This window comes from Pelodiscus sinensis, chromosome 1 (genome assembly GCF_049634645.1).
Source record: "Pelodiscus sinensis isolate JC-2024 chromosome 1, ASM4963464v1, whole genome shotgun sequence".
In the NCBI taxonomy this organism is placed as follows: Eukaryota; Metazoa; Chordata; order Testudines; family Trionychidae; genus Pelodiscus; species Pelodiscus sinensis.
Window position 1 is genome coordinate 329,046,532 of NC_134711.1, and position 16,085 is coordinate 329,062,616.

The window sequence follows — 16,085 nt, forward strand, 5'->3', positions numbered from 1 at the left end:
CTGTTAAACAAAAAGGTAAGTGTGGATGCTCCACAGGGGTTTCTTGCACAAATACAGCCTATCCAAAAAAGCACAGCTGCTCTGATGGTCATTCCGTAGATGGCGATCGGAGCTTTCTTGCGCAAGAGCAACCATGCAGTGTGGACACGCTCTTGCGCAAAAGTGATGCACTTTGAGGTATAGATGCACTCTTGCGCAAGACGTTTTTGCTCAAAAACTCTTGCACATGAGGCTTCTTGTGCAAGACTAGTAATTGGGGACTATTCTGTGTCCTTTTCAATGGGATTAGTTCCATTCATTATTTTACTCAATTGCAGCCTTCTTTGTATCTTTTCTGAACAAAACAGTGTCCTATATTAACACTCTCTCTCCATCTAGGCATTGGTATTGCTACCAACACCTCAGAGACCGGGCACATACAAGAAGTCGGGAGCATACGGTACATGCGGAAGACACTGTTGTGCTTCAGATTTCGACTCCCTTCTTTCCTACACATGTCAGATTCCAACATCACCCATTTCACCAACCCCTCTGTCTTCATTCTGATGGGCATTCCTGGCCTGGAGGAGTTCTATCTCTGGATCTCCATCCCCTTCTGCGCTATCTATGCCTTAACCCTTTTGGGGAACTTTGCCATTATGTCCATTGTGAAGATGGATCGGAGCCTCCATGGGCCCATGTACTATTTCCTCTGCATGCTGGCCCTCACTGACATTATGCTCTCCACCTCCATCCTGCCCAAAATGCTGGCAATCTTCTGGTTCAGTTCCAGGGAGATCAATTTTAGTGCCTGCCTTGCTCAGATGTTCTTCTTTAAGTGCTCCTCAGTGATAGAGTCTGGGATCTTCATGGCCATGGCTTTGGATCGCTACGTGGCCATCTGCCATCCCCTGAGACATTCCACCATCCTCACAAACCAGGTAGTGGCCAAGATCGGCCTGGCTGTGGTGCTGCGTGGCGGTATACTCATAATGCCCCTTCCTTTAATGGCGGGGAGGTGGCCATATTGCAAAACCAACATCATCCTCCAACCATACTGTAGGAACGCATCCTTGGTGAACCTGGCCTGCGCTGACACCCTTGCCAGTAATTACTATGGCCTGTTTCTGCTTTTCTGTGTGATGGGTCTGGATGTGATTTTTATTGCCGTGTCCTACATCCAGATCCTCAGGGCCGTCTTCAGCCTCCCCACCAAGGAAGCCCGGCACAAGACTTTTAGGACCTGCAGCTCCCACCTCTGTGCCATGTCAGCCTTTTATATCCCTGATGTCTTCTCCTCCCTTATGTCCCGATTTGGCCAGATTGTGCCCCTTCATGTCCACATTCTCGTTTCCAACACATGCCTCCTGCTGCCCCTCATGCTGAACCCCGTCATCTACGGGGCGACAATCAAACAGATCTGGGGCAGGGTACTCCAGTTTTTTACCTATAAAGGGACCTAAGGTTTTCTCCTGGCTCTGGCCTTCATGATGAGCTCCATCAAGAGCTGGCTGGTGAAACGGTGCTAGGCCTCCTCCTCTGAATCGCAGATTGTGCACTCAAAAAGAGATTAAACCCTTTCTCGGCCAGACTGCCCTGTGTTGTCATGAGTAACTCGGGAAGAGGTAGGTGTCAAACTCCTTCACTCATAGGTTTTCCCGAGTTCTAGTTGCTGACAAGTGGAGCCCTTTGGTCCTGATCCTGGCCCCACCTATTCCCCTCAGGCTCTTCTGCCTTCTCCATCTCTTCCCCAAAGTTGCCACCTGCATTCTGCCTCTTGTCCCTCAAGCCTTCCCCAGTGGTTTGCCTTTTCTCCCCTGCCTCAACCTCTTGCTTGCCATGGTGACCTCTTTACCCACCCTGCTGGGTGCCCTGTGACTCTACAACCCAAATAGGAGCCATCAGTGAGGACGCAGCACCGAGGTCGACAGGCTAGTCAGGAGCAGAGTGGGAAGCCGTATAAAAGCAGCGGAGGGCTGGTGGCAGGTCAGTGAGGCAGATCAGAGAGGCTGAGCATCACAGAGCTGGTGGGCCCGAAAACTCAGCTAGAAAGCCCCGAAGGGAGAAAATCTTATGTGGCTTTGGTTCCGTAGCTTTTCGCTCTGTGTGGGTTCTCGTGGTTGGGGGCCTGTTGCTGGCAGGGTCCTGGTCCTCACGGGAGGGCGAGGGATGAGCTGAGAAGGGAGCGGGGCAGCTGTGAAGAGAGATGGGAGGGTAAGCCCCAGTGTCATCTGAGGTGAGGGGGGCTTTGGTAGCTCACAGGGAGGGAGAGAAATGGCAAACCTTCCATTAGCCAGGTATTTACAGGGATCCACGGCTCCCATTCCACATCCACAGGACACCCATTGACAAGGTGCCGATGCCCAAGTTGAAGCTTCGTCTGTCCTACCCTCGTGGAGGGTGTTTCTGGTCACTGCGTCTAGAAGATTTTTGGCTCTACTGCTAGTCAGCCTTATCCCTGTATCATGGGTGGATGGAGCCTCTCAGGGGTCTGATGATTTACTCAAGGCTACACAAGAAAGCAGTGGTAGAGCTACCCCCGTCACCATTGCTCTGGCCTTGAACAGACAATGCTCAGTAAAGCAAACCATTTGTTGGGACTCATGGAGAAAGGGACAGAGAAAAAGACAGAAAATGCCACATTGCCTCTCTGTGAACCCACAATGCACCCGCGTCTTGAATACTGCATAAAGATGTGGTAACCTCATCTCAAAACAGTTATATTGGCATTGGAAAAGGTTCAGAAAATGGTACCAAAGTGAGCAAGGGTCTGGAACAGCTGGCGTATGCTGAGAAGTTCATTAGACTGGGACTTTTTAAGGTAGAAGAGAGACAACAAAGGGAGGATGTTATAGAAACGTATGCAGTTGTGACTGACATTGAGAAAGTAAATATGGAAAAATATATGTAGACCTTCCCATATTTGATGACAAATATGAGGTGTCATCAAATGACATTAATAGGCAGCCCGTTTTAAACAAAAAAGCAAACGGAAGTATTTCTTCATGCAAAGCACAGTTAACCTGTGGAACTTCTTGCCAGTGGATGCTGTGAAAACCAGGAGTTAACGACAGGGTTCAAAAAGAGCTTGATAAGCTCATAGAGGATGGGTCCATCATTGGCTGCTAACCAAAACGGGCAGGGATGGTATTCCTAGCTTCTATTTGCCGAAAGCGGTGAATGGGTGACAGAGGATGGACCTCAGTTCTGTTTATTCCCTCTGGGGCATCTGGTATTGGCTACCATTGAAAGACAAGATTTTGCACTAGATGACGCTTTCGTCTGATCCAGCATGGACATTCTTATGGTTTTTATCTTCTTACTGACCCTCTGGGTTTTATTCCATGCAGTGGGGTTACTATTGTACTGGGATCGGTGGAGCTGCAGTCCTTCCTAAAAAGGAGGAATCTAATAAACAACAAATAACTACAGCCACAAAAAACAGGTTTCCACACATCTCTGTTTTCTCACTGATTTACCAGGGAACACCACACTGGAATTCTAAAAAGCACATCCGTGTAAACAGTGAGCTATAGGGATCCAAATCAGTACAGCGTGTGCCTGTACAGCCCTTTCAGTTTGAGCTAGTAAACACTTTGGCTGTGTCTAGACTGGTAAGTTTTTCCGCAAAACCAGCTGCTTTTGAGGAAAAACTTGCCAGCTGTCTACACTGGCTGCTTGAATTTCTGCAAGATCACTGACTTCCTACTGTCTGAAATCAGTGCTTCTTGCAGAAATACTATGCTGTTCTCGTTTGGGCAAAAGTCCCTTTTTCGCAAAGCTTTTGCGCAAAAGGGCCAGTGTAGACAGCTCAGATTTGTTTTGCGCAAAAAAGTCCCGATTTTGAAAATGGCGATTGGGGCTTTTTGGCGCAAAAGTGCGTCTAGATTGGCACAGACACTTTTCCGCAAAAAGTGCTTTGCGGAAAAGCTCCATGCCAATCTAGAAGCTCTTTTCTGCAAATGCTTTTAACGGAAAACTTTTCAGTTTCATTTCCGGAAAATTATGCCAGTCTAGACTTAGCCTTTCAGTTTGAGCTAGAAATACTAGGTAAATATCTCCAGTTAATATCTAGGGAGGCTGTGGTCCGGAGAGAGGAAGTGACTTCTCCAAGGTCACCCGGTATGCTCATGGCTGATCTGGGATTCATCATCCCCAGCTCACTAGATTCTGCTTCCCCCTTGCCACCAGTTGCATGACTTTGGGCATATCCTCAGCTTTTGTAAGTGGGTGCCACCCTCTGCGATTCTCTGCACGGTACAAATCAGTGGAGAGCGTTTGGTGCAGATCTTGACTTCCCAGTGCAGCATGAATTTCAAGTGATAGCTCTGCATGTGGACAAATTCTTCTCCCAGGATCAGGCCCGGTGTTTCAATTATTCAGTAGCTGGAAACCCTGATGTACAATTGTCACACTCACACTATAGGAACTCGTGTGTATTTACAAATACAACTTATTCATATTATGACAGAACCCTCCACATGCTTTATGAAATGGACGTATGGACATATATATACCTAACTCAAGTGCTTTGAGTGAATTACTTCGTGTCACCCACCAATCTTCCTGTCACGATCCGCGGGTTCTGTTTATCTTACTTTGGTGTGTGTCTCACTCTTGTGTGTAAAATTAGACACATGGAGTTGTGAACACTTTATGGTTTTTACATGTGTAAATGGAAAGTCATCAAGTGGGACCTCAGTGTCTACTGCTTCTAGTGGGGTGCCGTGATCTCAGCTCGGGGCCTCGGCTGGGGGAGACCGGAGGAACTGGCCCACCAGGACTGGGTAGTGAGACGCTCCAAAGAGCAGGAAGGCGAGTGGCAGTGGCCGTGTCAGCTCTCCGGGACGCACTTCCAAGGGATCTTCCATGACCTCAACCCGTTACAAATATATTTAGCACAGACCCAACCCCCGCAACCTAACAAGACAGAGAATGTTCATCTGCACTTCCCTACACTCACAGCATCCCTTGGTGAATCGCATGAGGGGTAACCCATCATCTTCCTCATCACCATCTCCTTCTCCTTCGTCGCCAGTGGGCCACGGTCTTGGACCTCCCACAAATGGCATTTCCTTCTTCTCCAGCCCACAGGCCAGGATGCCAGGTCTATAATCTGTTCCACTGGCATTGGTATGTTTAATGCACATTCAGTAGAGGATGTTTCCCTCGTTTGTGTTTCCGCACTTCACGAATTGTGACGTGTCTTTTCTCTGTAGATCGGTTTATCATTGATCTCCCATTATTATCAGGGGCATCAGTTCGTTACCTTGGCGCTGTTTGTGGTTAGGTGCCACATTTGGTATTTCTCTCCTTACCGGTACCTCGGTTGGGTCTGAATCAATTATTTCAGGTTTCTCCACTTTGCCGTGTATATGTACATTTTGAGGATATAATTTGAAGCTCCTATGCCTTTCAAGGTTGTTTTATTTGTGTAGACGAACGGTCCCAAATACATACATGTTGACTTTTCTTTCAAGGTGAAAGGGCCCAGACGTGTGTATGCTAGCTTTGCCTTAGCTCAACATACGGGATGTGGCCTACAAGCCCCTTGCATTAAGAACATAGAAACGGCCATACTGGGTCAGACTAAAGGTCCATTCAGCCTAATATCCTGTTTGCCGACAGTGACCAATGCCAGGTGCCCCAGAGGGAGTGAAATGAATAGGTAATGACCAAGCGATCTCTCCCTTCCCATCCATCTCCACCTTCTGAGAAACAGAGGCTAGAGACACCATTCCTTACCCATCCTGGCTAATAGCCATGAATGGACTTAACCTCCATGAATTTATCTAGTTCTCTTTTAAACCATCTTATAGTCCTAGCTTTCGCAACCTCCTCAGGCAAGGAGTTCCACAGGTTGACTGTGCACTGTGTGAAGAGGAACTTCCTTTTATTTGTTTTAAACCATTACAGCCAAATTATTTTAATGTAAACCTATTACAAGCATTTCAAATGAGAATATAATTAAAATAATAAGGGAATAAGAAATCTGTAAGAAAATATATCTATAAGCAACCCGCAATTCAATCTTACCAGGAGAAGGGAGCTCGCACATGCTAGCTGGTTCTGGAAATCTCCAATTCACCTTGAGAGACAGCAAAGGCCTCCCTCTTCCAGCCTTTCTGATGCATTCCACCCAATACCCTGGCCCAGCCAGAGTCCAGACTGCTCGGTCCTGTCGGCCATTCTGCAATTTATTCCATGTGTTATTTTTGGCCAAGTTATGTGTCTCCGTGCCTCAGTTTACTTATCCGTATAATCATAAAACCACAGAACACCAGAACCAGGAGGAACCTTGAGAGGTAATGAAGTCCAGTCCCCTGCCCTCATGGCAGGACAAAGCAATCTCTAGATCATGCCTCCTAGATGCCTGTCTATTCAGCTCTTAAATATTTCCAGTGATGGAGAATCCACGACTTCCCTAGGCAGTTTATTCCAGTATTTAACTACCCTGACAGTTAGGATGTTTTTCCAATGGCCAACCTAACCCTCCCTTGCTGGCATTTATGCTCATACTAGGGATCTGTCCATAATGACTTTTGTTTTCTAGGTGATTTCACGATTTTTCAATGAAAAGATGCTGTCCAGTAAGAAGATAGTTACCGATTATAATTACAGATCGCTGGTTTTTCAGCAACAGCCGTGTGTATTCACAGAAAGTGTCTCCTCTCAGGCATCAGTCTTTGTACCTTTTTAATCTCCGATTTATCCATCCCTCCTGGGAATGTGTAGGGAATGAGACCCTATGGGCTATATCTACACAGTGGAGCTATTTCAGAACACCTCTGGTATCCCGCAATAGCTATTGTACATCTTAACAGCAAGCCCATTATATTGAAATACAACAGGCTCATTATTCGGACGTCCTTCCTCTCTATCCATCCCTCCTGGGAACTTATAGGGAATGAGGCCATATGGGCTCTGTCTACACTGCAGAGCTAGTTCGGGATACCTCCACATCTTAAGAGTAAGCCCGTAATATCGAAATATAACGTGCTCACTATTCCAACGTCCCTGCAAACCTCATTGCACAAGGCTTAAGGGAGGTTTTGGAATAGCGCCTTATTTCAAAATAAGATCAAAATAAGCTGCACAATTTGCATAGCGCATGTTGCATAGCTTATTTCGAGGTAAGGGTGTTGTGTAGTCACACCCAGGGAGAGCTAGTCCTTAGTGCTAGCTCTTTTTCCTAATTGACTATAATTATAAAATACACACAAATACACAGAATAGCCAATTCCTTTCAGACTCAGCCCAGAGCCCAAGAGTTTTCTTCTCACTTTGGGAAGATCCCTTAATGAGTGTTTACTCCTAACACTGGATGAAGAGCAGGGACACACAGACAGGCCCGTGTGCAACCTGTTTACACCAAGTGACCATTTCTCCTGGTGAGGTTGATCAAACCCCACTGGGACTGCACAGAGCTATATTATTCATGGCGCAAGTCCCTGTGTCAGCTCTCGGCGTGGGATGCTGTTACAGACGATGGAGTGACAGTGTGGGACACGGATGTCTAAGGGGGGTGCTCAGGGAAGACAATTTCCTCTCAGAATTCACAGGTACCCATCTCTCGCTGAGGGGCTCCTCTGCTCAAACGACTCTGTGCGACGTGGGATTGGTGGGACTCAGAGTAAGTCCATGGGGTTTCCTGCTCTGCACGTCCATGACACATCCCAGGGCTCTTTCCACCGGGGATGAGTTTGCTTCAGAGTCACTGGCCAAAATGTCTCTTTTTCCTGTGGGCCCCCTCCCAGCCCAGCTCATTAGCTCTCCAGCCCTGAGGTGGCCACAATGCGGTGGAACATTGGTTCCTTCAGGGTGACAGTCGGTAGTAGATAACTGGCCCAATTCTGAGGCCCTGACCCATCATTTACTCAGGCCTCACTGAGAGAAAATTCCCTTTGTAGTAAGAAGTGTGTAAATAACAGAGATGCCAGTGGTGTGTGAATGCTCAGAGACTCCACCTTCTCCTCTTGCATTTCAGCACTCCTCTGGCTGTTAAATTTGCAGCGGGGGGGTATATCTTTATTTTGTCTGCTGGAACAACATGAGGAAGACATATTTTTTCCTAGCTTTTTTAGAGAAGTCAGCTGAATTGTTATGTCTGAAACATGAAAGAAAGAAAGAAGCAGTCACCCAGAACAGTGTTCTTAGAGTTCTTAGAGTTCAGAAATTTTACAGCTGTTGGTGCTGGGGGAGGAGGGGCTGTAAGTTGAGTTTAACCTCTGGAAGGCATGGAGGACCTATGGCTCCTTGCTGGAATGTTTGTAAGATTTTTCACACTGCACTAGACTACTCGCCTGGTAGTTGACTAAAATTATTATGCCTAAAACTTTCAATTCAGTCGGAAGCAGGCACCAGTGTGGGATTTTTCCATCCAAATGTTTAAGGTTGGGCAAACATAGAAGGGAATGAAAAAGAGGTTTTCTAACTGAAGTTGCCAGACAGCCTTCACTAAAGTTGGTGCCATCAGTGTCACCAACAGGAGCAAATCCATTTGTGAGTCGCGTACAGCATAACTCATTGCTTCCAGAATGCCAGTGGGCAGGAGTTCCACAGGCGTAACATGGATTATAGAAATTATTTTCTGTTATCAGTTGTGTATGTTCTGACTTCCAATGTTATGTAATGTCTCCTTGGCCAATGTTATGGACTGTTCCTTGCTCATGTGTAGTGAATATAAATACCTGATCTACTTGCTTTATAACACTTAACATTTAACACTTAACACTTAACTGCTGAGGTGGAAAGGTCACCTCAGCAGTCCAACACTCTGGCATTTAATTTCAAAAAGGGGAATTATGAAAAAATGAGGAGGTTAATTAAACAGAAATTAAAAGGCCCAATGACTAGAGTAAAATCCCTGCAAGCTGCATGGAAACTTTTTAAAGACACCATAATAGAGGCCCAACTTAAATGTATAACCCAAATTAGAAAACATAGCAAGAGACCTAAAAAAAAGCCACCGTGGCTTCACGACCATGTAGAAGAAGCAGTGAGAGATAAAAAGACATCTTTTAAAAAGTGGAAGTCCAGTGCTAGTGAGGTAAATAGAAAGGAACATAAACACATAAAGTGTCATTGGAGGAGGTTTTGGAACAACTAGAGAAACTTAACAGTAACAAATCTCCGGGACTGGATGGCATTCACCCAAGGGTTCTGAAAGAACTCAAATGTGAAATTGTGGAGCTATTAACTGTGGTTTGTAACCTATCCTTTAAATTAGCTTCTGTACCCAAGGACTGGAAGACAGCTAACATAATGCCAATATTTTAAAAGGGCTCTAGAAGTGATCCTGGCAATTACAGGCCGGTAATTCTAACGTCAGTACCGGGCAAATTAGTTGAGATAATAGTAGAATATAAAATTGTCAGAGACGTAGAAGAACATAATTTGTTGGGCAAAAGTCAACATGGTTTCTATCAAAGGGAAATCCTGTCTTACTAATCTAGTAGAGTTCTTTTAAGGGGTTAACAAATATGTGGACAAGCGGGATTCAGCAGATATAGTGAACTTAGATTTCCCGAAAGCCTTTGACAAGGTCCCTCACCAAAGGCTCTTGTGTAAATTAGGTTGTCATGTGATAAGAGGGAAGATCCTTTCATGGACTGAGAACTGGTTAAAAGACAGGAAAAAAAGGTCGGAATAAATGGTAAATTTGCAGAATGGAGAGGGGTAACTAGTGGTGTTGCCCCAGGGTCAGTCCTAGGACCAATTCTATTCAAATTATCCATAAACGATCTAGAGAAAGGCGTAAGCAATGAGGTAGCAAAGTCTGCGGATGATACTAAACTGTTCAAGATAGTCAAGAGCAAAGCAGACTGTGAAGAACTTCAAAAAGATCTCACCAAACTGAGTGATTGGGCAACAAAATGACAAATGAAATTTAATGTGGATAAGTGTAAAGTAATGCACATTGGAAAAAATAACCCCGACTATACGTACCATATGATTGGGGCTAATTTGGCTACAGTTAATCAGGAAAGAGATCTTGGAGGAATCATGGATAGCTCTGTGAAAACATCCACACAGTGTACAGCAGCACTCGAAAAAGCAAAAAGGATGCTAGGAATTATTGAGAAAGGGATAGAAAATAAGACAAAAATGATCTTACTGCCTCTATATAAATCTATAGTATGTCCACATCTTGCACACTGTGTACAGATGTTGTCTCCTCACCTCAAAAAAGATATTTTGGCATTAGAAAAGGTTCAGAGAAGGGCAACTCAAATGATTAGGGGTTCGGAAGGGATCCCATATGAGGAGAGGGCTAAAGAGACTGGGACTTTTCAGTTTAGAAAAGAGGAGATTAAGGGGGAATATGATAGAGGTATTGTGACAGGGAGGGGCAACCACGTCACCCCCGGACTCCGGGAGACGCGAGCGCTGGTGGTGAGGCGGCCGGATTAGCCCCGGCTACGCCGGCACGCCAGTAGATTGGGGGCGGCAGAGATCATCCCCGCGCGCCAGGGATGCCGGATGATGTCACCTGCGTGACTGGGACGGGAAAGGCGGGGCACCCGGAAGTGGAGGGGGGGAGGCAGATGGGGGCCGGGGATAAGAAGGCCCGGCTTTGGGGTTGGAGAGGGGAAGAGGAGCTCCCCAGGAACTGCGCCGGGAACGGGCAGGAAGGGGTGACGGCCAAAGGGGGAGGCTTAGGGTGAGCTCTCGACCCATGGCAGGGGTCCTGGCATGGTCGGCATAACCCACTGGCGGGGTGGAATAGGCCCAGGGAGGGTCGCGGAGCCCGTGAGCAGGTGTGTTTAGGAGTGACCCCCCACCTGCTACCATCAGGAGTCGAACTCCTGGTGTTAGGGCCCTGGGTCGGGGTCTGGAGAGAGGGTGGGCCTGGACCCCTCACCCTGCCCGGAAGGGTGACACCCGCATAACCAGCATCGTCAGTGGCGCTGCAAAGAAGGAGACCCGAGGTTCGCCGGCGATCTTGTCACAGGTCTATAAAATCATGAGTGGTGTGGAGAGGGTGAATAAAGAAAAATTATTTACTTGTTCCCATAATAGAAGAACTAGAGGACACCATCAGGAACCCGAAAGTGCTCCGCGCAGCCAGACCATTGGAGCTGCTCTGCCCCCAGCTTCCCCTATTCAGCTGCTGCTAAAACTGACCAGCAACTGAATCGGGGCAGCCGGGGACAGAGCAGCTGGGGTGCTGCCGGGTAGGATTATTGGAAGTTTACTGTATTGACAAAGGGATAGAAAATAAGACAAAAATTATATTACTGCCCCTATATAAAACTATAGTATGCCCACATCTTGCATACTGTGTACAGATGTTGTCTCCTCACCTCAAAAAAGATATTTTGACATTAGAAAAGGTTCAGAGAAGGGCAACTCAAATGATTAGGGGTTTGGAACAGGTCCCATATGAGGAGAGGGCTAAAGAGACTGGGACTTTTCAGTTTAGAAAAGAGGAGATTGAGGGGGGATATGACAGAGGTCTATAAAATCATGAGGGTGTGGAGAGGGTGAATACAGAAAAGTTATTTACTTGTTCCCATAATATAAGAGCTAGAGGACACCAAATGAAGTTAATGGGGAGCAGGTTTAAAACTAATAAAAGAAAGTTCTTCTTCACACAGCACATAGTCAACCTGTGGAACTCCTTGCCAAAGAGGCTGTGAAGGCTAGGACTATAACACAGTTTTAAAAAGTGCTAGATAAATTCATGGAGGTTAAGTCCATAAAAGGCTATTAGCCAGTATGGGTAAGGAATAGTGCCCCTGGCCTCTGTTTGTCAGAGGCTGGAGAGAGATAGCAGGAGACAAATCGCTTGATCATTGTCTTCGATCCACCCCCTCTGGGGCACCTGGTGCTGGCCACTGTCGGCAGACAGGATACTGGGCTAGAAGGACCTTTGGTCTGACCGAGTACGGCCATTCTTATGTTCTTAAGATTCATTCAGTGCAAGGTCAGAAGGCATCATTAAATCATCCAGTCTGGCTTCCCGTATAACACAGATCGGGAACATTTTCAGGGATCAGCTCTTTCGGCCTCAGCATCCCTTTGGGAGCTCACTCTGAGTTGGTTGTCCACCATGACCCCTACGTCCTTTTCAGGGTCCCCGAGTTCCATTCTCCAGTGCCCTAGTATGTGCTACCCGCCTACAGCCCCTCTTCGGAGAGCATCACTTTGCATTTGGCTGCACTGATACATTTTGTTTTCATTGCCCCCACTCACCAAATTCTCCAGATCAATTGGTTGCCTGCCCTGGCCTCTGCCTTGTAACCACCCAGCTGATCTTCAGGGCATCTGCAGTGATTTGCTATTTGCTTCCAGCCAATTGGTGAAAATATTGAATAGTATTGAGCTGAGAAGTGATCCCGGCCAAACCCCACTAGAATCTGGCCTGGTTACTCACAATGACCTACTAAACTGCCAGTCAGCTACGTTTAGTCTGTTTTACACAGTGGCTTTTTAATCTGAATGTTTTCTCCTACTAAATCCGGTTCTTCAGAAAAATGGACATCTATTACAGCTGTGCTGTTCCTTTGATCAATAAAACATGGACTGAAATTAAAGAATGAAACTAAGTTTATTTAGCAAGACTGGTTTTTCATAATCCCTACTGTTGACAGGTGTAGTTTATCTTCTTCCCAGTACCAGCTTTTCCACTTTTTCCACATGCAACTTTTAACACAAAGCTGTCCTGTATTTGCCTTTTTGTTTGTTTGTTTATTTGGTTTGGTTTGGTTTGACTCTGTTGGTGCTTAATAGTTTTCTTCTGGCTCCAAATCGGATGTGTGGTCGATCAGTCATGCCGTAATTCTGGAGTTCACGATTCTATGATTCTATTGCAGATGCTGCTTAACACCCTACTTAACGGCTAATGAACTGGGAAGTGTTTCAACATCTCATGTGCCAGGGGTCCCTCATAGCCGCTTCTTTCCCATGCAGCACAGATCTGTCTTCCTTTTCTGCATATTAATAGTTTTCCTTTCCCCCTCTAGGAATTGGCTGACTACTATTTTATGTTTTTGGTAAACAGTTAGGGTATGTCTACACTACCCTCCTAGTTTGAACTAGGAGGGTAATGTAGGCATACCGTACTTGCAAATGAAGTCCGGGATTTGAATTTCCTGGGCTTCATTTGCATAAACTGGGCGCCGCCATTTTTAAATCCCTGCTCGTTCGAACCCCGTGCCGCGTGTAGCGAACTAGGTAGTTCGGACTAGGCTTCCTAGTCCGAACTACTGTTACTCCTCGTGGAATGAGGGAAATTCAAATCCCGGGCTTCATTTGCGGTTCGAACTAGCGGGGTAGTGTAGACATACCCTTACTTAGTAGCCTCTGAATTTAGATTCATAGCCCTGCCAATCCTGGATTTTCCCTGATATTTTTAACATCCCATATCATTTATCATACCCTCCGGTGTGTATTATTTGCTGTCTCAGTTTCTGTCTGAAATTTCCTCCTGATCAATTTTGCTGATTCATTCCCTTTGCTTTGGGGAATTAGCCTTTTGAAGCACAAATTCTACAGGTCAAATACACAGAGAGGTGTTGGAATTACAATTCATCCGCAAGTTCAATTCTCCTGCAAATGGCCTCAATCAAGATGAGGGATGGCTGGGACATTATCAACCCAACATTCAATGAAAGTGCACATAGCTCTTTGTGTAGATTTTTCCATTAGTACCCTTCCTATCTATCGCCTTTGATCCTTATTAGCTTCGTTTTAACTATCCAGTCTTCAGGTGCTTACTGATTGCCAGTTCTGCCTTCCTGTTTTTCCTTCTAATATTTCCATACCCTCTGCTACTTGTTTCCTGCCCCCCTCTTTTTTTTCTAACCCCGCCCCCTCCCCACTTCTGCCCTATTTATTTTGAGTCTGCACAACCTAAACTCAAATCTCCTTTCATCTGAAGAAGCGGGCTGTGCCCACAAACGCTCATGATACCATCTACATATTTTGTTAGTCTATAAAGTGCTACTTGAACAATTGTTGTTTTTTTAAGTTTATCCTGTACAGACAACTCTGCTACCCCCTGAAAGTCCATGTCTCTATGAACATTCCTAGTTGGAAACTATTCTCTGTCCATTTGAATGTGATTCGTTCTATTCATTATTTTGCTCTATTGCCCCCTTCTTTGTATCTTCTCTGAACTAAACAGTCCCAGAGTTTTCAGTCTGTCCACATATGGACAATGCCCATCCTGAAAATCCCTCATTATACCTGCAATATCCTTTAGATATACTAGGGACATGTCTGCACTATGTGGAAGACTGACGCTGCTGCGACCAATCTTCCGGGGTTCGATTTAGCAGGTCTAGGACTCAGAGGGTGCCAGTATTCCTGATTTTAATGAGGATATGCTGTATGGACAGTGTGGAAATGCATTGTAAGATACATCAACTCCAGCTATGTAATTTAGGAAGCTGGAGTTGCCTATTTGCTTCGAACTTCTCCTGTTGTGTAGACCTGGCCTGGGTGAATTGGCACTAGCAGACATAGTTGTGCACAATTCATTCCTCCGAATAAGGACAATACCATTTTTCAGTGTGTGAAGTGCGACCAACCTTCTTCATTCATGAGAACAAGCTCCAGTAGTGCATGTTGTGTCCCATATTAACACTCTCTCTCGCCATCTAGGCATTGGTACTGCGACCATCACTCCAGAGACTGGGCACATACAAGAAGTCAGGGGAACACATGGTCTATGCGGAAGACTCGGCTCTGCTTCAGATTTCATCTCCTTTCTTCCATACTCCATGTCCGTTTCCAACACCACCCACTTCACCAACCCCTCCGTCTTCATCCTGATGGGCATTCCTGGACTGGAGGGAGCCTATGTCTGGATCTCCATCCCCTTCTGCGCCATCTATGCCATAACTCTCTTGGGGAACGTTGCCATTATGTTCATTGTGAAGCTGGATCGGAGCCTCCATGGGCCCATGTACTATTTCCTCTGCATGCTGGCCCTCACTGACATTATGCTCTCCACCTCCATCCTGCCCAAAATGCTGGCAATCTTCTGGTTCGATTCCAGGGAGATCAATTTCCATGCCTGCCTTATCCAGATGTTTTTCTTTAAGTGCTCTTCAGTGATAGAGTCTGGGATCTTCGTGGCCATGGCGTTCGATCGCTACGTGGCCATCTGCCTTCCCCTGAGACATTCCACCATCCTCACAAACCAGGTAGTGGCCAAGATCGGCCTGGCCATGGTGCTGCGTGGCAGTATACTCATAATGCCCTATTCTTTAATTGCAGGGAGGTGGCCATATTGCAGAACTAACATTATCCTCCAACCATACTGTAGGCATGTATCCTTGGTGAACCTGGCCTGTGCTGACACTCGTTTCAGTAATTACTACGGCCTCTTTCTGCTTTTCTGTGTGATGGGTCTGGATGTGATTTTTATTGCCGTGTCCTACATCCAGATCCTCAGGGCCGTCTTCAGCCTCCCCACCAAGGAAGCCCGGCACAAGACTTTTGGGACCTGCATCTCCCACCTCTGTGCCATGTTAGCCTTTTATATCCCCGATGTCTTCTCCTCCCTTATGTCCCGATTTGGCCAGATTGTGCCCCTTCATGTCCACATTCTCGTTTCCAACGTATGCCTCCTGGTGCCCCTCATGCTGAACCCCGTCATCTATGGGGCGACAATCAAACAGATCTGGGGCAGGGTACTCCAGTTCTTTACCTATAAAGGGACCTAACATATTCTCTGGGGGCTCTGGCTCTCAGACTGAGCTCCATTGAGAGCTGGCTGGCGAAACGGTGCTAGGCCTCCTCCTCTGAATCACGGACTGTGCACTCAAAAAGAGATTAAACCTTTTCTCGGCCAGACTGTCCTGTGTTGTCATGAGTAACTGGGGAAGAGGTAGATGTCGAACTCCTTCACTCATAGGTTTTCCTGAGTTCTAGTTGCTGATAATTGGAGGCCTTCAGTCCTGATCCCCGCCCGCCTACTCCCCTCAGGCTCTTCTGCCTTCTCCATCTCTTCCCCAAAGTTGCCACCTGCATTCTGCCTCTTCTCCCTCAAGCCTTCCCCAGTGGTTTGCCTTTTCTCCCCTGCCTCAACCTCTTGCTTGCCATGGTGACCTCTTTACCCACCCTGCTGGGTGCCCTGTGACTCTACAACCCGA

At 46.4% G+C, this 16,085-nt stretch overlaps 2 protein-coding genes across 2 annotated transcripts; both read left to right on the forward strand.

Moving 5' to 3' along the window:
* The first annotated feature begins 494 nt into the window (after window positions 1-494).
* LOC142829263 (olfactory receptor 52R1-like) lies at window positions 495-1,442 on the forward strand. Its single transcript, XM_075928422.1, has one exon. It carries the CDS (start codon window positions 495-497, stop codon window positions 1,440-1,442), a length of 948 nt encoding a protein of 315 aa, XP_075784537.1.
* Window positions 1,443-14,708: 13,266 nt separating this feature from the next.
* On the forward strand, window positions 14,709-15,656 carry LOC142829265 (olfactory receptor 52R1-like). The gene has a single exon (XM_075928531.1). The coding sequence runs from the start codon at window positions 14,709-14,711 to the stop codon at window positions 15,654-15,656; it is 948 nt and encodes a 315-aa protein (XP_075784646.1).
* Window positions 15,657-16,085: the final 429 nt, after the last annotated feature.